At 48.2% G+C, this 20012-nt stretch overlaps 1 protein-coding gene across 1 annotated transcript in view; it reads right to left on the bottom strand.

The window, feature by feature from the left end:
• frem1b (Fras1 related extracellular matrix 1b) overlaps window positions 1–19692 on the bottom strand; it is a 28216-nt gene extending 8524 nt beyond the window's left edge. The window contains exons 1-25 of the mRNA XM_035412382.1: window positions 19404–19692; window positions 17520–18000; window positions 17020–17114; window positions 16463–16770; window positions 15771–15967; window positions 15176–15499; window positions 14816–14924; window positions 14407–14538; window positions 11926–12270; window positions 11598–11740; window positions 10844–11040; window positions 10640–10730; window positions 9973–10140; window positions 9285–9493; window positions 9047–9140; window positions 8550–8802; window positions 8061–8249; window positions 6332–6517; window positions 5962–6158; window positions 5601–5826; window positions 4609–4753; window positions 3919–4060; window positions 3408–3603; window positions 2356–2620; window positions 192–606 (exon numbers count right to left, since the gene is read on the bottom strand). Coding sequence (XP_035268273.1) covers window positions 192–606; window positions 2356–2620; window positions 3408–3603; window positions 3919–4060; window positions 4609–4753; window positions 5601–5826; window positions 5962–6158; window positions 6332–6517; window positions 8061–8249; window positions 8550–8802; window positions 9047–9140; window positions 9285–9493; window positions 9973–10140; window positions 10640–10730; window positions 10844–11040; window positions 11598–11740; window positions 11926–12270; window positions 14407–14538; window positions 14816–14924; window positions 15176–15499; window positions 15771–15967; window positions 16463–16770; window positions 17020–17114; window positions 17520–17753 — 4860 coding nt within the window. The 5' untranslated portion in view covers window positions 17754–18000; window positions 19404–19692. The remainder of the gene's footprint in view (window positions 1–191; window positions 607–2355; window positions 2621–3407; window positions 3604–3918; window positions 4061–4608; window positions 4754–5600; window positions 5827–5961; window positions 6159–6331; window positions 6518–8060; window positions 8250–8549; window positions 8803–9046; window positions 9141–9284; window positions 9494–9972; window positions 10141–10639; window positions 10731–10843; window positions 11041–11597; window positions 11741–11925; window positions 12271–14406; window positions 14539–14815; window positions 14925–15175; window positions 15500–15770; window positions 15968–16462; window positions 16771–17019; window positions 17115–17519; window positions 18001–19403) is intronic.
• Between the last annotated feature and the right edge of the window lie 320 nt (window positions 19693–20012).

The raw sequence follows: 20012 nt of genomic DNA, 5'->3' as shown, positions 1-20012 counted from the left end.
ATAAGTAACCACAAAAACCAGCAGAAACTACCACCTGCAATCAGGATAAGATGCTTGCTTTGCACTTGAATATGTTTGCTGTTATTAACAGCTTCTTACTTAATCTGTGCCAACCATTTTTTAATATTTTCATGTGTCTGAACTGCCATTTTACTCCACGTGAGATGATTCAGAGCTGGGAGAAAGCCTACCTCTATGGTGAAGGTGACTGGCTCCTCCCTGAGCTGGCCGTACAGGAGGAACCCTTTGTTGGTGCCGTCGGAGGCCAGGAACGTGAACCTGTCGATCTGGGCTGGCCCACCCTGGTGCCAGTAGGTCAGGCCCAGGTTGTTGATGTCGGCCTGGGTGAATCTGGGCTGGGACAGGGGCTGTCCCCTGAGCAGCAGCCTGCCGTACTGGGGAGGCCGAATGAGGGCGTAAGTCAGGTTGCTCACTGCTGTGTCAGGATCCGTGAGCTCCAGATTCTCCCGGGAGATAGGCACCGTGGCGCCCTCTGTCAGCCGGAGGCCTTCATTGCTGCTCAGCGTGGGCGGGATGCGGTCGCCGTGCTCCACGTTGAAACGCAGAGAGCCGCTTTTTGACGTCACGCCATTGCTGACAACAAAACTGTTTGGTGAGACAGAATTCGGGTAAGAGATGGTTGACATATTACGCTTGACATATTAAGTGCAGTTAAACAGGAGCATAAATGAACAGAAATAGCAACATAGGAAAACTCAACATAATTTTTAGAAGTCACATATGAGGTCTAGAAGGCTCCAAAATATAGTCTACATTTTTAAATTCCAAGCCTAAAGGAAGAGTTGTGCTTTGGCCCTCTAAAGTGGTGTCTGAGTCTGGGTGTGCATTAACCCTTTAAGGTGTAAGATCACAAATATGTGATTAGAATGTTCTTAACTGAACAATCTAATGCAGATAAAAGAGTCACTACTGGTAAAAGAATTGGAGTTCTAGACCACTGACTTTGAATTTTGAAAAAATACTCCAGAGAAACCTGCTCTTCAAATGGTTAAGAGGGGATCTCCCCGCCCCGTGTGCTGCACTGTGGCTGAGATAGGAGCCAGAGATGAGCGGCGAGGAGAGGGGAAGAGCCTGGATTCACCCGCTGCCAAACCAATCTGCCGTGCTCCGAGTAGCCCTGCAGCACTGCACCTGATAACAGCTGTCAGCTCACCAGCCAGGGCGAGCGACAACAGCCACCGCGCAGAACCCCGAATTGCAGGTCTCCCCTCTCAGCCAAACCGGCGGAACATCTGGCACCGCCGATGTCCCATATTTGCCGGGTAATTGTGCCCACGGATCCCCGGTCAGGAGCGCCTTCCCTGGAAGCAGTGCGGGCTAACGGCAGGCGGAGGTATTATTTCCTTAATAATGCCCATTTATCATCCGCTGTCACCGCGGCGCGGGGAAAACTACGGGAAAACAGGAGGACGAAAACACCTTCTGCCTCGCGCCTGGCCCGGGCCTTGGCTGTCTGGGCTGGAGCTGATGCACAGGTGCTCGCCCAGGTGTCTCGCAATCTGAGGGCCCCGCTCTCAAAAAGCGCCATCCTCACAAACGCTAAGTACACACACAGACCTGGGAGCTCAGACTCACCGGTTCAGGCAAAAACCAAGGCTCAGGCTAATAGCAGCCCACAAAAGCAGGGGTTACTGTGTCACTAATGGAAACAGACAGACTCATGTTCAGTGGTACACTGTGGTGGTGGGTAAGTTAGCAGGAGGTAGAGAGAGGAGGAGCGAGCCTCTGCCACTCTCCTCCCGTTCAGGGGGACAGTGTACCCGACGGGGCACATCAGGACAGAGAGCAGGGCTGCGTACCGCCCCTGCGCTGCACTGGCTGCACACACTGCCCCAGGCGAGAGGCCATGTCCTCTCTCTCTCTCCCCCGTGTGTTGCTTGGCAGAGGAACGTTCGCTCGCTCCCAGCCACCCCCGAGGTGAAACTCAACCAGGGCTTTGGGTGACAAACCCGAGCTCCACTACATGGGAGCTACAGCGGGGACAGGTCAGCCATGCGCTGGTTTCTTTTTTTTTTTTTTTTGCATTTTGTTTTGTTGCCAAGTTGGCTGAAGACGTGTGAAAAAGCATTCTTCCTCGTGATAGTTTTGTTCATGTTTTTTTTTTTTTTTCTCACATCCTTCCGTTCTCTCCATCGAAAAGTGCATTCGCTGATTTTCATGGGCTGTCCTTTTAAAAAAAAAAACCTCCAGCAAACCTCACAAAATTGATATTTATGAGAGTTGTATTTTGAAACGATAAAGATCATGTGCTTTGCCTATAGAAATATAACTGAACTGTAAGCGTACATATGGATGTCTGCACTAGAGTTTGGTGGGAGTGTGTGGAGGCCTGACCTGAAGGAGTCCTGATGCGCTAGCCGGCTGTTGTCGTGGGTGTAGCACACGCGATTGGCCGCCACGTCCAGCTGGGAGAATGAGCCGAGCGGGACGCCGGGGTGCTGGACCGCGTGGAGGTGCCCGTGCGACGGCTGGATGGATACCGCGTACACCAGCTCCTCTGGCCTGCCGCCGCCGTCCGCGGCCAGCAGGACGTCAGTCGTCAAGATGACCCTCTCGCCCTCCATCAAAGTCACCGGTTTGATGACGAGAGTGATGTCACCTGGACCGGTGGAACCAATCCAAGAGAGGGGAAATGCAAAAGAAAGGGGCAAAAGAAAGAAATTGAAGAGATCAAAAAAAGAAAAATTGATTTCTTCAACAATACTCAATATATGAATTAAGTGTCAATCCCTTGCTTTAACACAAATGTATGGTAGGTGAAGTACTTTTTTTTTTTTTTTACAATCTTAAGCGCTCCTCCCTTGAACACCCTAGCTGCAATGGGCCTCAGAACGAGAAGGCAAGGCAGCTGTGGGACCATCAATAAAGAGGCAAATAAAGAATAAACAACAACAGTGAGATGCGAGCGATTTTCTGGCTGTTTGTTTTGACTGTCCCCTGACTGAAGCAGATGGACGAGGGGCGGGGCCAGGGAGAGGGGCTACAGCTGCTCTCTGTCCGCCTCCTTCATTATTCATGCCGGGGGCGCGGGGAGGTGGCCCTCCCTCAGACCCCGCATTCTCACCTCCGCTCCTCCAGGATCGGGGAGCGCGGAGCCAGGAGAACCAGGGAGGCCTGGCCTGCCATGCTCACCCAACTGGCAAAGCCAGCGCCGCAACTGGGAAAGCCGTCCTCTGAATTATGCATGCGCGGAGGCAGGCAACTGGTCCAAATTCAGAAAGTTAGCTTTATTCTTGCCATAGGGAAGATGCTACATGCTATGAAGCCCCCTGCCTTAAAGAGGACCCACGCTTGTCCATGTCGTTGGCAAAGTGCCTGTGTGGCTGTGGGATACATGGCAGTGAGAGACAGTGTCACTGTGTTTCCGTACGCCGCGGTTGCCTCACCCTTCTGGACGGTACGTAGCGAGATGAAGAAGCCCTGGGAAGGAGACTCGTTCTCTGCGTCGCTGAGGACGAAGCGGAAGCTGTCGTAACCTTTGACCCCCTGCAAGGTGGTGTGGAGGTACCACAGCCGGTTCATCTCCACGTCCTCCTGCGTGAAGTTCTGACCTGGTCCCAAGACATGCCAACCTGACCCTGTCTGTACAAACGCACACACGTTAGCCTTATTTCCATGGTACTTTTTTATTTCTACGGTATTTTTTAATATATCTACTGAGTATAAAGAGTCAACTCCAGGGAACACAGTTTCAAAAATTAGATATGATGGGTGGATGGGTGTGTTTGAGTATTTCATGTTTCAGAATTAATTTGAATGCTTTTCAGTCAGTCAATATTTTGGAAAGCTAGTCCATATGAAATGCAATGCTCAGCCATGAAGGTGATTTTTTGTGTTTTTCTCAACGAGGACTAAAGAGGTGAGGAATGCCCTCATTGTGTGGAAACAGCTGCTAACCTTCAGCTGCAGCTGACCAAATTTTGGCCCGGCATTGAGGATGTAGTAGAGCCGGTCGGTGGGGGTGTCCAGGTCCTCTGCCTCCAGCACCACGCTGGAGATGACCCTCTTGTCCATGGCTTCCACCTCCAGACCCGCGTTTCTGAGAGAGACGGAACGGGACATGAAGGGGCGGAGGAGGCCCCCCGTCTGGCTGGTAGCTGGCGGCTGTCCCGCACGCTTAAACGGCTCCTAAATAAGTAAAAGCGCAAATGCGCCTCGGAAAGGAGCGGAGGCGAGCAGGGCCGGCCTGTCACCGCGATCCAGGAGGACGCGGGAAACGAGCGGGAGGGCCTCTGCCAGAAACGCACATTATTTCTGCTTTCATGGAGTTTACAAGAGCAACCTTCTGCCAGTGCAGTGAGTCAAAAAACTCCCGGTCTAAGGGAAAAACAAGAGGAGAGACGCACTGGAGGTTTGCTCAAGGATGAAACCGAATTCCCAGGCACTCATTCGGTGGGACACTGATTTCCCCCGCCACATGCGCGGCACAGGTTGCGTTGACCCCCCCCGTCCCGCCTCGGCCCTTCCCCCTTCTGCCCCAATCCCCTCACCTCGCAACCCCCCCTCTCCACCCCCACCCCCACCTCACGTCCCCGTCTCTCCCCCGTCGGCCGTTTTGGCTGGGGATTCGTCCCAGGGCGTCCTTACTTTAGCAGCCGCGGTTTTTCATCATTGACTGGTAGGATGCGGACGTGAGCCGTCCCCTGGACTGTGCGCCTGCCATCTGTCAGCTGCATGGCGAAGACGTCCTTGAGGGTTTCTGTGTCATCGTGCATGTATATGATCTTCATTCCTGCAGAGAGGGGAAAGAGGGGAAGGGACGGAGAGAGAGAGGGAGAGAGAGAGAGAGAGAGACCAAAGGAGAGGGTGGGAAGCAGCGGGATGATAGCGAAAGAGAACACGGATAAGTCACCTAGGAGAAGAGGGCAAGAGCTCCATCGTAGGAGCAGACTGTGCAGTCAAACCCCAACATTAGCATACAGTCTACAGCAACCAGGGAGCCCTTTACTTTTTGACATGTTTCCCCCACATCTCCTGCCCTCACCTCCTCTCTTTCGAGGTGGCTAGAACAGGGGGAGAAATAAACTCCCTGAATGAGGGTCTGTCATCGTTCCGCGGCGCTAATGGCTTGTTCACCTATGCTTCGGCGTGCCCAAGGCGCTTGTTAGCGAGGAGGCTGCTGGGCTGCTGAAGGCCCCGTGCACAGTGCCTGTGAGGTAATTGTGCAGGGAGCGGCGGAAGGACTTTGCAGAGCGGGCAGAAGCACCACGGGCGCTCCCTGACCTCTGTCTCCAACATCTGTTCAGCAGGGCTGGACCCGGCTCTGCCCGCAAACTGGAGCCTACTGGAGGCCATGGAGGGGCAGCCAGGCTTGTGAAGGGGGCGCAAAGCATGTTCACCCGCAAATTCAGAATACTAAATTCTGCTTTGAAAGTGCAAGTAAAGGAGAATCTCAACTCTTTGTGAGTGTTGGACAGTATATGCGTGTATAAGTATATATATATATATATATGTATATGTATGTGGTGTATATCATATATGTATTATTTATTTTTTATGTACTTAATATTTAATCTTTAATCCTGTGGAGTACTTAATCTTTAATCAGCCACACTGGGCCCCGCAGATGAAGGGCTGACCTTGCCGCAGCTCCTGCAGGGTGAAGGACTGCACTGGGAGGCTCTGCTGGAGGAGTTTGGAGCCCATGTCCTTGTAGCGACTCATCTGCAGCCCGTAGATCCCGTTGATCAGAGTCCCGTGGGCCGGAGGGACAAGGACGGAGAGGGTCAGGGTGTCCGAGGGGACGTCCAAGTCCACTGCGTCCAGAAGGTCCGGACTCAGGTCTTTCATCCCTCCCTCCATCACCTGCGAGAAAGGGGAGGGGTCGGTCAGAGGAGGGGAAGGGCGCAAAACTTCTGTAAAGGGTGAAAAAAGGAAAACTGTGGTGTGGACAGTGAATGAGAAGGCGGAGAATAGGAATTTGAGGCCAGAAAGGCTCACGGTGAAGTTGCTGAGCAGCAGTGAAGGAGCCTCGTCATTGGTGGGGCTGATGATGATGTAGAAGGGGATGGGCGTGGACTTCTGAACCCCGTCGCTGACGCTGACCACAAACTGGTCAACTGTGGGCTCCACACCTTGGTGCTGAGACTGGACGTAGTTAATGAATCCAGACTTGAGGTGGAGCAGACTGAAAGAGACTGACCACCAAACAACACGCATCAGAGGCTGGGGGAACGGTGGACCCCGAGCCAACGTTTTCATTCTAATGTACATTTTAATGCGACACTTTGATGTAGCACAGACGTACCGCACAGGAAGCAAAGCAGAGCAGCATTGAAAAGTTATTGCCCTGAATTTAAACCCTGCTCACCCACACTAAGTCCTGCATTGCTCTTCTCAAAGCCAGGAGTGGGTAAGGTGTTCTCCAGGAAGCCATGCTGTGGAGGGGTCTCCACCGAGAAGAGCAGCTCGTCAGGGGGGGTGTCACGGTCGGAGGCTCCCAGCACGTCCCCACACAGGCACCTGGAAGAGCCCTCGTCCACCACAAACACCTCTCCTAGCAAGGACACACGCGGTGGATGTGACTTGCACACAGATCTGACTCCCCCTCATATTTTAAAGAAAGACTCAGAGAATCAATACCATATTCATTTCAGTATATGACCTGTTTTAATTATACTGATTTATGGCGATGGTCAAATTTTATGACATACCAGAAGCATCAGAGCATGTTTTATTCCTTCCATTCATAAGGAAGCTGAGAGAATGGTTTCATCTTTATGCTGTGCTAGAGAATCTAATCAGAGAGAGAAGGCTAATCAGAGAGGGACTGTAAATTAGAGTGAGAGACAGGCCTTCTGTTGAGGGACAGACCAACAAGCTATCCTGTGTATCCCATTTTCTTCAAATCGTTTATCCCCCCATCCCTCTCTCTCTTCCTCTCTTTCCGTTCCTCACCCCCCCCCCCCCTTTTCTATCTCTCCTTCCTCTCTCGGCTCATGGCCAGCCTGCTGCCACCTGGGTGCTGATAAAGCCATCATGCCCACGCTTACTGGCATCTGCTCCCATTTACCGCACAGATAAATAATGAATGGAGAGCGGGCACTGGTGGGGCTGTGGCTGGATCAGACTCTGCGACAAGGGGAGAAATTAATGACCAGCAGTCTGGGACAGAGGCGATAAAACCATCAGCCGGTGCAGGACAAGAGGGAAAGCAGAGTCCTCTTGTTTCGCGGGTGTTAATGCTCTTACGCCAGTCTTCCTTTACTCAATGCAAATTAATTAAACAATTACATTTTCTTGCAAACTACACTAGATTTGCGGGAGGATAGCTCTTTTTTTTGCCAGCGATTAACGAATTAGCTCAATGTTGTTTAGATCGTCGGGGGGAAGGAAATCTTGGCGGTTTCTGGCAGTGGACTCTTTCCCGAATCTGGGACTCTCCTTTGTCTGCGCTGCCAGGGTCTTCATTGTCCGTCCCTCTCGAGGGGAATCCGCACGCGATTTCGGCGCACCTCTCCCGGCACTCTGCCTGCCAGTAATCCCGACCAGCTGCGTGCGCCGTGCCGTGCGCATAACAACCTCAACAGCCACGCGAGGATTTCCCAAAAGACGCGCAGAGCCCCCCTCCCACGCGCTCCGACGCTACTTCTCTTTGTCTCTGAGTGGTCACTGGTCCCAATTGATAAATGCAAAGTTTCCTTGCATTTCGGGGTTTAACGGGAAAATCCTTCTCTTGGCTCCGGCTCTGGCGAGGACTTACTTTCTCCCACACAATGTTCGCCCCATTAGCGCTCCCAGTGCAGAGCGTGCGTTTGACTGATTAACGCCTTCCCTAGTTCCTGGCCGCCTATTGTACCTGTTGTCTTCGATCCTCTTTGAAGCAGAGGAAATGAGGAGAAATATTATATTATATTTTATATATTAATTTGAAGGTTATATTTTTTGGAGGGGAGAAAAAAATGCAAGATGATAAATGAACTTGATAAAATGTTTGATCTGTCTGGTAACATATAGTATGCAATTAAAAAAAATATAGAGAAATATAAATTGAGAGAGACATTGTACAGCCTCTTTCTGTACTCTCCCTCTGTGTTTACCTATGCTTATGGCAGGAGGTTGATTGTTGACAGGAAGCACAGTGATGTTGAGGTCATAGACAGGAAGTGAGCCGTGTAAGGGAACTGGCGGGGCGTCTCCTTGACAGCAGCTCTCCAGTGTTCCTGCCTCCCCATCAGACACAATGAGTGTGACAGTGTCCAAGACAGGGTTGGGCCCGATCTCACCACCTAGGGGACAATGAAATTGTGAAAGAGAGAAAACTCATCCAAAAAACATGACTACATTAATAAAGATTATCAGAGATTGCTTAGTTTCTTTCTTTCTGATGTTCAAACCAGTTCCAAAAATTAAGTTTGATCAGCTGTGGGAACAGGGCGGAAGATAGGGGAGCAACTGGGAGTCTTAGGGAGGGGGGGTGCAGCATACCAGGATATCTGTTACAAAATATAGGGGGGGGGGCTATATTTTGTCCCAGACCTGGGAATTCATAGCTGCGGCCCTGTGTAGGAAGATGGCCAAGTGTTCACCTGTGTGCCGGTAGAAGATGAGCCCTTGGAGGACGTCCTGCTGAGAGAACTTGTCCACTGTGGTGTGGCCCCTCTCCAGTTCCCCTTGGGTGGGCGTACGCGCCAGCATGTACGTGAGCCGCGCATCGTCGCTGTCGGCGTCCGTGGCGTACAGGTACTCCGCTGTGATCTGCACGCGCCCCCCCTCGTCGCACCTCAGTCCCTTCTGCAGCCCCGCCCCCAGTAAAGGGGGCTCGTCGTTTACAGGCAGGATCTAAGGAGCAACGAGCAGGGTGAGCTAGCACAGAACCCTGAACCAAGGCACAAACCCACCCCAGGGCGTTCACTCTTGTCACTGCTTTACTTTTCCACAGTAGACAGTGACATTTGTTCTACTGTGGGCCTCTTGTCCATTAATTGAAATCCCCAGGGTATGGTCTTTCTTTTGCTTTGATCTCACAGGAGACTGAAGCATCACACCATTCATACCAGGGTACTACAGGTGGGCCAGGTGTTACCTGAACAGATAGGCCGCCGTGCGCGGAGTTGATTCCATCTGTGGCTGTGAGACCAATGGTGTCCTCCACTGTTTCAGAGTCATCGTGGATGTACCTGGCATAAGAGAAGAGAATGACTGTCAGTGGTTTCCAGTTTCAGTGCATTCACATTAAGTTGTAACTGATTTGTAGTGCACACAAAACATAGAACATGCGGGAGATTCCAGAAAAAAACGGAATCCAGCACCGGCCCTCCCACCTGAGGCGGAGAGCCCTCAGGTCCTGCAGAGCGAAGGTGTCCCCCTCCAGCAGCACCAGGCCCTGGAGCTCCAGTCTCCCGTGCCGAGGGGCCTTGTTCAGGCGCACCCTGAGCTGGGTCCCCTGGGTGTCCACATCTCGCACCAGCAGGTGCTCCTCCGTCAGGAAGCCTCCTCCCCCTTCCTCCACCCTCAGTGCATTTGTGAATATCTGTGGGATGAGAGCGAACAGAGGAGGGTCAGTTTTATTTCTGTTTTTAGACTATAAGTGTTAAACAGAAAATGTCCTCATTGCAAGCTCATGTGTGGCTAACAATCAATGTTTGCTGTGCTATTACCCAAATAATTCTTTAAAGGCGTGTAGTAAAATTAAACAATGTGCAGGAAGCACATTAAAATAGAACCAAATAAAAACTTCTTGATAATTTATTAATTTATCTATTATTAGATTTCACCTGGTTATATTGATGGAATGTTAAGTCTGCCCTTCCATAAGTTCTGCACTTTAAAGATACTTTTTTAATTGGTGCTTTTAGAGCTTCCTTTCACAGTATTTTGTGCCAGTGCTAATACCTGAGCTGTTAACGTCAGACGGTTGCATCCAGAAGGTGTCATCAACACTGAATGGCATTACAGTTTATTTAAAAACCTTTTCCCATGTAAAGACGGCTGTGATTGTCACATACGCACCTCGGGTGGCTGGTTGTCCACGGGAATAACCGTTATGTTAAAGACGAGGCCGCTAAGAGTGCCACCCTGTTGGTCACTCACGGAGAAGATGAATTGCACAAAGACAGGCTCTGGGCCAATATCCTCCAGGGGTGGCATATACCCCACTTTCAGGTGGTTCACTGCATGCTGGGGGAAACAGGGTGAGAAGAGAGAAATGAAGAGCACTGCAATACAGACAGGATGACAGTCACAAATGCTGCTGATTTCTTTTCATTTATTTAGAGGGCCACTTACAAAAGAGATGAGTTCATATCTTAACTCTGACCTGATATATATAATGCACAGATGATAAATGGATCAACTTATTCCCATGCTGCACATCAATTCTGATGCCTTTGCAGAAACTAATTTCTAGACCAAATCCAGGATCTCAAAAGTCAAAATTGAGATGCCAAGATTTGAGGGCACTGGGATTAATTTTCGGCCTGGGAAATAGGACAGATACTTCAAGGAACATCTACAACATAATTACAGTCATTTGCAGAGGTGCACCCACCTATAAAGTCATTTTAAAATGTATTACTGTTCATGGTGGCAAGGGCAAGGCCCACAAGTAATTTTCACAGCTGTCAGATTTTTCACATACAGCTTACTGCACAGTAATCTTCATTTCTTTCTTTGATACCTGGGTAAAAGATTTCAGTACTGGGACAGTGGGGTCTTTTGTCATAGAAGAAGTGCTGTCAGTGTAGAACAGCCTGCCAGCATCCTGTAACCTGTAAAAGAACAGACTCATGTGTGGATGTACAGTATCTGTCTGCTCAGAGGCACCTAACACCTGAGCCTACCGCACTATGAAAGAGTCCTTCCCTCTACAGGACGGGCTTACCCAACGGTGGTGGGGCTGAAGCATGGCTGGGTTATTAAGTACATGAGATCAGTGTCAGGGGACTCCGTGTCTCTGAAGTGCAGCTGGCCCTGGGTGAGGCGGATGATTTCAGTCTCCCTGACTGTAATGGAGCGCACGCTGCCGGAGACCTCCACCGGCAGCTGGTCCTTCACTGGAGACACGTGGATCACCACAGTCTGGAGAAAACAGGCCGAGAGCAGGTGGTGAGATGCAATCATGGGAAGGCCACACCGCCGCCATGTTTCACTGTAGCTGGGGCTGTCGCCTTTCAGCACGAGCATCCTCTTGCTGGTGCGCCACCAGTGGCGTCTGCAGGATTCCATCCCGAGGTACACGGATGTGATAGACAACGTGAAATTGTTTGTAACAGAGGAGTTTGCAATTAAATAAAGATGCGTGGGTCGTTTGGTTTCAAATTCAAAGTCACATTTTTGTGTGTTTTTCAATCTAAAACTTGTATTGAAAAACCTCAAGGATGTCGATGTGCACACTGTGCATGCTCTGCATACAGGTGCTTACCTGGGGAGGGAATCCTGCCGGCACCATTGTGTGCCACCACTGGCATGCTTGGTAGAAAAGCACAATTTTGGTCTCATTTGACCATAACACATAGTTACAATCAAAGTTGCAATGCTGCTTAGTAAACTCCAGATGCTTATTTTTGTTGATCGCCTTGTATTGAGGCTTTTATTTTTGGCAACCCCTCCTAAAATCCTAATGGCATGGAACTCACCTGTCTGTGGGACAGATTTGGCGGCTGGTGGCTGTCCGAAAGAACAAAGTCAAAAGAATCCTCAAACACCTCGTCTCCCAGGTGACGGTAGTAGATTAGGCCTTGGAACAGATCCCTCTGCAGAAAACTCTTCACTGACACACCTATGTGACATCACAACCGACAGTCAGTTGAGTAGCATACCCTTTACATCCTGCCCTTTCTGTAGTCTGACATGGAACAACAGCTGTTTATTGTCTAACCGCATTACTTTAGAATTCTCAAACATCATAGTGCTCCAGATATTGTACATATGGCTGTCTTTGCAATACTATGAAACCACACAGACCCGGATGCTGTGGCGATGACCTCTTGATGATCTCTCCTGCCCGTGGGAAAGTGAGGAGCTGGTATAGGATGTAGTCATCGCTAGAGTCCAGATCCGAGGCCAACAGCATGTACTCCTCGACAAGCACAGAGCCCCCTTCCTGAACTTCGAAGGCCACATTGTTGATGAGGAAGGGAGGGGTGTCGTCTTTGGGGAGGATGTTGATGGGAAACTTGTGACGGATGCTGTGTCGGCCGTCTGTGATGCGTAAAACGATGTAGTCCCTAGCGGTGTCGCTGTCTGAGTGGTGGTACACCACCACACCTTCACGCAGATCTCGCACCTTGAACATGAAGCCTTTCCCACCTAAGAGAGGATACAACAGCAGAAGGTGGAATGAACAATACTGGCCTCCACTGTGAAGCATTTTATACCATAAATCAGGGCTGTCCAATCCTGGAGTTCCTGGAGATATAGCTACCATCCTGTAGGTCTTCACTTCAACCCTAATTTGGCACACCTGATTCTACTACTTAGCAACTCAACGAAATCTCTAGCCATTGAATGAGATGGGCTTTTTTAGGGTTTGAGTGAAAACCTACAGGATGGTAGATCTCTGGGAACAGGGTTAGGCAGCCCTGCTGTAAGCGATTCCTTTTCATAAAAATCTGTACACCAACACTATGGACAGTGCTCTTTTTAAATTAGGCATATGTCTCAACATATTGTACAGCCAAGTTGATCTCACTCCACTAGTTTTTCTATAAAGCGGCTTTATTTTTACCCAATAAAACCCCTTTTATTTTTAAATATTTTCAGTTTGTCATTTCATGGAATAATTGCTTTATTTTGCAGACTTTCGCTGGATGTAAAATGTGAAAATAACACATTTTGCTTTCGCCTAAAGGCACACATGCTGGATCTGGCTCATCCTGTCCCCCTTCCATGAAAGCAGAAAGGGAAAATGGCTCCTTCCCAGGCTGGTGCGTAGCTGCCCAAAGTGAAGATGGGACACTGCAGCGTGCCAGGGAGACAGAAGGGCAAGGTCACCAGACAGATTGAGTGATGAATGGCCACACACTAAACCTAATTAGCAACTTTACCAAGGGAAACGGCTACAAGTCCGACAGAGAGAGAAAAAAGCTGGGTAATTGGGCCCAAAGGTGGCTGTGGGCATCAGGCCCAAAAAACACAAACCCACTCAATGCAGGTACCCAACACAGAGGATGCTGTGTGGAGGAAGAGGCAGATTTCCATTTGGCTGAAGGCGCTGGACCAACCCAATGGTGATGGTCCCCAGTGTAACAGTCCCAGAGTCGGAGGTCCGAGGGGGGGAGCAATTCCCAGTCCGAGCCAAACTCCTCCAGAGAGACCATGTGTTTTTGGACCATTCCTCATATTGACCTGAGCAAATCTCGGCAAATGAGCTCACAGGTACTTGTGTGAGGGGAAGCCAAACTCTTGGAACTGTTACATTCCACCCTGAAAGGTCACAAATCAATATGGTTTTTCAAAAGCATAAACAACAATTAAAGGAAACGTGGGCTGGGGTGGGAGTTCTGTTGTTTGAGCAGACGCTGCTGTTGATCAGATGGTCTTGGAAGAGGAAACATCATTGGAGATCAGTTCTGATTTATGGGACTGGAGGATTAGTGGGACTGGGAATTACATTAACACACCACAGGAGCCCCTCAGTATGGAAATGCCTGCAGCACCAATTTGTGTTTAGTTTTCAAAGTAATGTTTTAATTTGGCAGAATTTAAAAATCATATTTATCTGAAACAGATTTGTATGTTGTAAAGGCACAGGAAGCAATTGTGCTCTACGACTGAAGAATTCCCTTCTGCATCTCTGGGAATAAATGTCCCTCCCTGACCATACAATGTTCAGTGAAAAATAAGCTCTGTTTTGTGGATTTGGCCTCTGTGCAGAATGGCGTAAAATGGCGTAAGTCATCACAATCTGCTTCGTTCAAGGGCTGTGCAAACACAGTCCATGTCCCCGTGCGCTGGAGCGGAAGGACAGACGTTGCCGCTCTGAAGACATCTTTGTGAAAGAGGGCCCCTGGCAGAGTGTGGACCGCACATTTTACACCTGATTAGCAAACACATGCAGGCCACCTCACATATGCTTCTCAAACCATGCGTTCGTCCCAGACGCGTGCTAAACATGTGGAAGGGGTGGGGGTGGGGGTGGGGGGTGGGGCAGGGTGGAAGGTTGTCTTGGGGGTCTTGATTGCATGTGTTTCAAGGTCGCAGGGACCATCTGATCAGTGGCCCAAAAAATGTAGCATTTGTTTTGAGAAAAAGTCCCAGGAGTAACAAGGCCCCTGTCTATTGGCTTTAGCATGCCCCCCGTTTTACTGCAGAAGGCCCTGGTTTCACACATTAGGACTGTTTTCCTGTTAGCCTGTTGTAACAGAGTTGCACACTACAGTAATCTTGGGCCTGGCCTGGAGCACCCCTGATCTGAAACTGCCTCGGCGTACCCGGTCCCCTTACCTCTGACACTCAGCCGGCCATGCAGAGGCCCATCCACAGCCACCAGGTACACCACGTCTATGTTGTCTTTGTCCACGATTTGTAAATTCTCCCACGTGATTGGTCTGGACTGGCCCTCCAACAGATCCAGTCCTGGAAAAAAAATCCACAGTCTGTGTTTTGAATTATGTTGTTATAGTCTTTAACTAAATATTTTTCTTGAAAAATTATTAAATGGTGTGATCAAAATAATAAAAAGCTAAATGATATGGCTTCACTTTAAATCTAGAGCATGGTCTCGGGATTTCTCACAATGTAAACATTATGTGCATACTGAGTTGAATGTACTATACCTTTTCTAAATTGGATGGTGGATGATTTTGGGTTAGACACATGAAATATGATATTTGCGCATTGCTATTGATTTTACCCATATTCCAAGAGACTCGAGGGGCGTTTGTTTCTGCATTCCTGACTGAAAAGTGAACCATGATGGGGTCACTGGTTGCAAATGAGCTATCGATGGCCTGGAACTCCACCTGTGAGACAAGCAGAGACTAACCGTCATACAAGAGTTTTCTGGGAGTTATCAAATTTACAACCATTTTGTCATATTCATCCATGGCAGTGCCATAGATTTTGTTCTGCACAGCATACATTTGTTGAGACTAAATTTCTAAAAAAAAATAAAAAATACTAGAAAACTAGAAGACAAAAGGTTTTCTATGACTAAGGCTGGGTGTTTGTCATGGTCACCAGAGGCACAGAGAAGCACTTCTCGAGGCTGTACCTCATAGGTTTGCCTGCCCGCGAAGCTGCTGTTGGGGGGCTGGTATGCGATCTTCATCTCATTGAGGTCCTGCCAGGTGAAGGAAGTGATGGGCTTGGTGTGGTCATCCAGATGAGTGACGTAGCCCTCAGCCGGAGGCTTGGTCACGCTGAAGACCAGCTGGTCCCGGGGGGTCTCATCGTCCTTGGCATCCAGCGCGGCGGTGCTCATGGGAGTGAGGATGAACTGGTCGACCTCCAGGATGAACATGGACATGAAGGCCGCGTGGGGAGGCTGGTTCTGCATGGCGCCGTGGATCAGCACTGGGATCCAGACGCTCTCCATCTGAGATCAGCAACAGCAGAACCTTACAGGTCATTACCCACTCGTGTACTGCACGTGAGTCACGCACACAAGGCATGGCTAGCACAATTAGCTTACAGTAGTACTTTAGTGATATATGCATTTGCTGGTCCAGGAATGTTGTTAGCTCTGGATAAGGGTGTCTTGCTATATGAATGCAATGTAACGCTTTCTTTTCTCATCACAGTGAGTCTTTGGTGAAAATTCTTTGTGATTTCTGTGACTTTAATATTGTCTCTATGGTGATGCTTGCCTCTAAGAGTGCCCGGGAGCTGTGGTCCCGTAACTCCACTCTGATAGGAATGTAGTCGATTTCGGGGGAGGGAGGGCTAAGGTGCTGGTACTTCAGTGCTGAGGTCAGGAATTCATCACAATTTGCCTTCAGGAAACGCACTTCCTTAGTAGCATGGATGCAGGCCTTGTTCCCAGGGCAAGGGACTGTTTGCCTTCCTGTGGGTGAACATTGTTGTGAGAAAGTCAGTGTAAGAAATAATACACTTTTATCAAATATGCTTGATGGGAAACGTGAAGAAAAGCCATTCCAAGTAATGCAAAGCAGGTTCGGTTTACTAATCCACTGAAATATAATGTCACTGATCAGCGATACACTATTTTATACACTGATGCACACCAGACCAGAGACCTGGCAGTAGACCATACACTTGCACAGCCCATTTAATTCCTTTTCAATATAAAACATAACTGTTTCATCAAATAAAATATTTTGTTGTGTAATATTTCACCAGATGTAGAGCTATGAAATTGCAGATGACAGTATAAACTATTGTGTAAAATAATACATTACTTATTACATTGGAGAGATTAAACGGTTTTCTGCATTTGATTCTTGTTGAAACAATATATTTGTAGCTCTCGGTTTTCACTTCAAGCCACAAATTAAATTGTTTAATAATTCTGCAAAATTCTACAATAAAGCTTGCATACCTTTTCTAGGCCCTGTGTTTGGTACAGATGGCTGTTCCACATCTTTTGGTGCAGATATCTTGGAAGGGTCATCTCTGACAAGCTGTCCCAGTGCTGGTGTTTTGGTCTCTGAAGTGAGAAGCCGAACGGTGCATACCACGTCAGGTCGGTTCTGGAAGGTCAGTACTCTGCTGTCTATGATGTTGGACAGGCCATAGAACTCGGGGACCTCCAGCGGCAAATTCCCCAGCTGGATGAGGCTGTTTTGGGGTTCCACCACCTTTACCTGGAGCAAGAGGGTCTCTAGGAAGGTCTCTGATTCTGTGAACCTTTCAAGAAACAAACAATGCTAAATTTATGGGGAAAACACACATACAAGGAGCCTGGTTCACCACTGGATTAGTCACTCAACATTTATGTTGAGATACTTAAATGAGTAAAAATATAAAAACAAATGAGCAAAAGCAAAAATACAGAAATATTTCCCTGGCATGTGGTGATAGCCTTCATTGAAACATCTGGTATTAAGGAGTGACTAACTAGGATTAGCTATTGATTAGAGAACTGTGGTGTCCCACCTGTATATTCTCAACATCACAACATCCTCCTCCAGCAAAGGGCTGCCATTATGGATGTACTTCACTTCATCGGGTAGGAAATGGCAATTGAACACCTGAGAAACACATAAACACTACTGCCATTGTAGCTAGGCAACAGGGGATTTACCATGTTAGTACTTAATGTGGCTTGAAGAGGCCCAATTTGTGTTTGAACTGCATGATTGTTATCCATAATTTAGTACATTATGGGCTGGCAGACCGTACCATTAGCACCTGAACATGTGCTGATGAAGGCACAGCTGAAGCCACTTTGCTTTGTGAGCTGTTCTGCAGAATAATGTTGTTTAGTGCTTTGAATGCATACTAAGTGAATGCTTGCTGTGTCTTCTCAAGATCAATGTTTTGGATTACCCATGGACTTTGAGCACCAACAACATTTTTATTTATTTTTTTTATTTGGAGTTCAGAATGCTTTATTTATTGAATTACTACCATCAGTAGCAATGTTTGCCACTTACCTGAGGGGTGAGTTTTCCCACTCTTTGTGTCACGGGTTCATGGAGCACGACCTCTACCTTACAGGTGTCCTGCTCATCCAGGCCGCTGAACTGCAGCTCCTTCTCTGTAACATGCACTGACTGTCCCCTGCTGACCTGGATCCCAGTATTGAGCCGCACCAGACTCTCAGCCGAGGAAGGAGATGAGACAGACCACAGGGCGAGAAGCACCCGAAAGAGGACTAAGGCCTCCATTACGGATGGCTTCCTTACGCCCCTGCCCTCGCTGACTTGGTGTCACTCAAAAGCTCGGATTTGGGACAATATTTTGGGAGGTGATGGTGTTAGTAATTTGGGAGGAGCTGTTGCAATAGCTCTTGTGAATCAGATTTATAATGTGGCCAAAGATTGGAGAGCTTCCAACGTTGACAGTATTTCCAGTCCTCGGAGTGTCAGATCTTCGGGTTCCTCGACAGAATTTTTCTTCATCTGTCACCCCAAGCTGGTGGCACCAAAGAGTCACACTTTATTTGAATTTTCAATCAAACATGCATGTTCTGTCTCATTTATTCAGTTTAAATCAAGGACTGTCATAAATATACCATGGGCATCTTGCAATACACTTTTATGTATCATAATAAATTAAATTAAACAAGGAGCAATTAACCTTGTTTAATTTAAAAATCATATATGTGGTTAATCAATACTCCTAATTCTTGACTGACCCAGAAACTGCAGCAAGCAATGAAAGTATGGCTCAATGGCTTACATTTGGGGAAATGTTTCATGTCTCTTTCCCCCTATAAAACAAACATATTGCAGGAAACAAGGGGTTAATCTGTGTGACCCCCACTTAGGCAGTGGAAATTTCATCAGTGAAAGGATCAAAGGAGGATGTGAACTGCAGTCGCCTTGTCACTTCCTATTCATGCAGACATTTGTGAGGCCACAGCTTTTCAGATGTCACTGAGTCCGAGCCTGAGTGGTGAAGACAGACCAAGAGCCCCAGTGCTAAAGAAAAGGGCTGTACATAGATCCTGTCTGTGAGGGAACTGCTCTCTCAGGGAAAAGTGGAAATAACCAAATTGCTGTATGCTATTTTACCGCAATTCTAGAAGCATGTCCCTACAAAATTGGCAGCATTTCTATAAATACTGCAACTTCAGAGTGAATCTTGAGAAGATTAAAGAAACGGATGTCCCTACCTTTGCAGTGTTGTGAAATAAAAGACTCTGAAGCCAATGGTCCAAGTGATTCAAAGGACAAAATGTTATTTTAGCACAAACAGTCAGGGTACGTTTTCTTAAATTGTTGAGGAAGCCAAAGAAAGTGAACAAGGAGCATCTGAAATGCTAGCATTGAGTTGTGCTGCCTCCCTGATCTGAATTTCAAACAGCTCTTTCTGATGCATATTCCAGACTTCCTCTGGCTGGTAATTAATGGTGTGTGTCTCCTTCAATGTCCTCTGTACGGCAGACAAGATAAACAGGCACACTACAGCAGCTACGTTGTATACCCTGAATCTATATAATACTAGATATTACAGTTGCAGTATTGATGTTTTTCTTTTTCTTTTCATTAATAACAAATCAGTGAGAGGATACAAACAAGAAAGGGGAAAGAAAGAGAGGTTGCAATTGTCTTTGCCTGTTGATGTGTTCCTGTGGAACCTGGGATTACATCCTCAGTACCCCCAGAAAAGCCCTGTTGCTCTGAGCTTATCAGTTGGGAGCCAGGGTATGAGAGAGAGAGAGAGAGAGAGAGAGAGAGAGAGAGAGAGAGAGAGAGAGAGAGAGAGAGAGAGAGAGAGAGAGGAGAGAGAGAGAGAGAGAGAGAGAGAGAGAGAGAGAGCGAGAGCGAGAGAGAGGGAGAGAGAGATGAGCGAGCAGTTGTTACTGTACATACCTGCAGCTGGACTTGTCCTGACAGCCTGTTCCTCTCTGCATCTGCAGCGACTCAGGGAGGAGGAATCCCGTCCGCTCGGCCCTGCTGTAATCACACAGTCACTGTTTACACTCGGGCACCCCCAAACAAAGGAGGGCCATCGGCAGACAAAACAAGCAGCAAGAGGAGTGAGATAAAGACAACAAAGGGAAGCGGGGTCTGAATGGTCTGATGGGGTTTGTCTCACCGCCAGACCATTTAGAAGAACGGCGCAACACGAGAAAGAGAGAGAGAGAGAGAAAGAGAGAGAGTGTGAGGGGAAAGAAAGAGTGAGAGAGAGAGAGAGAGAGAAAGAGAGGGGGAAAAGGCTTAGCCTCAAAACACAGGAAATGTGCTGAACAGTTCCAAGAGTATTACTTCTCTATCGCCTCCTGCACTCACAACCCCAGATGTTCCTATTCCCCGATGAAGGCAGAGCTCAGAGCCCGCTGTAAATGCCATGCGCACCGCGAAGAAAGGGAAAACTGAGGAGAAAAAAAGCTTCTGCGAGCAATTAAAGTCCTCCTCAGAGAGTGAAATCATCCACTGCTAAAAGAACGAAAAAGTGTTTTTTTTTAAAACGGCGTTGAA

The sequence above is a fragment of the Anguilla anguilla genome, chromosome 4 (assembly GCF_013347855.1).
Source record: "Anguilla anguilla isolate fAngAng1 chromosome 4, fAngAng1.pri, whole genome shotgun sequence".
Taxonomy (NCBI): domain Eukaryota; kingdom Metazoa; phylum Chordata; class Actinopteri; order Anguilliformes; family Anguillidae; genus Anguilla; species Anguilla anguilla.
Note: the sequence above shows the minus strand (reverse complement) of the source record. Positions and strands in the feature narration are given on the sequence as shown.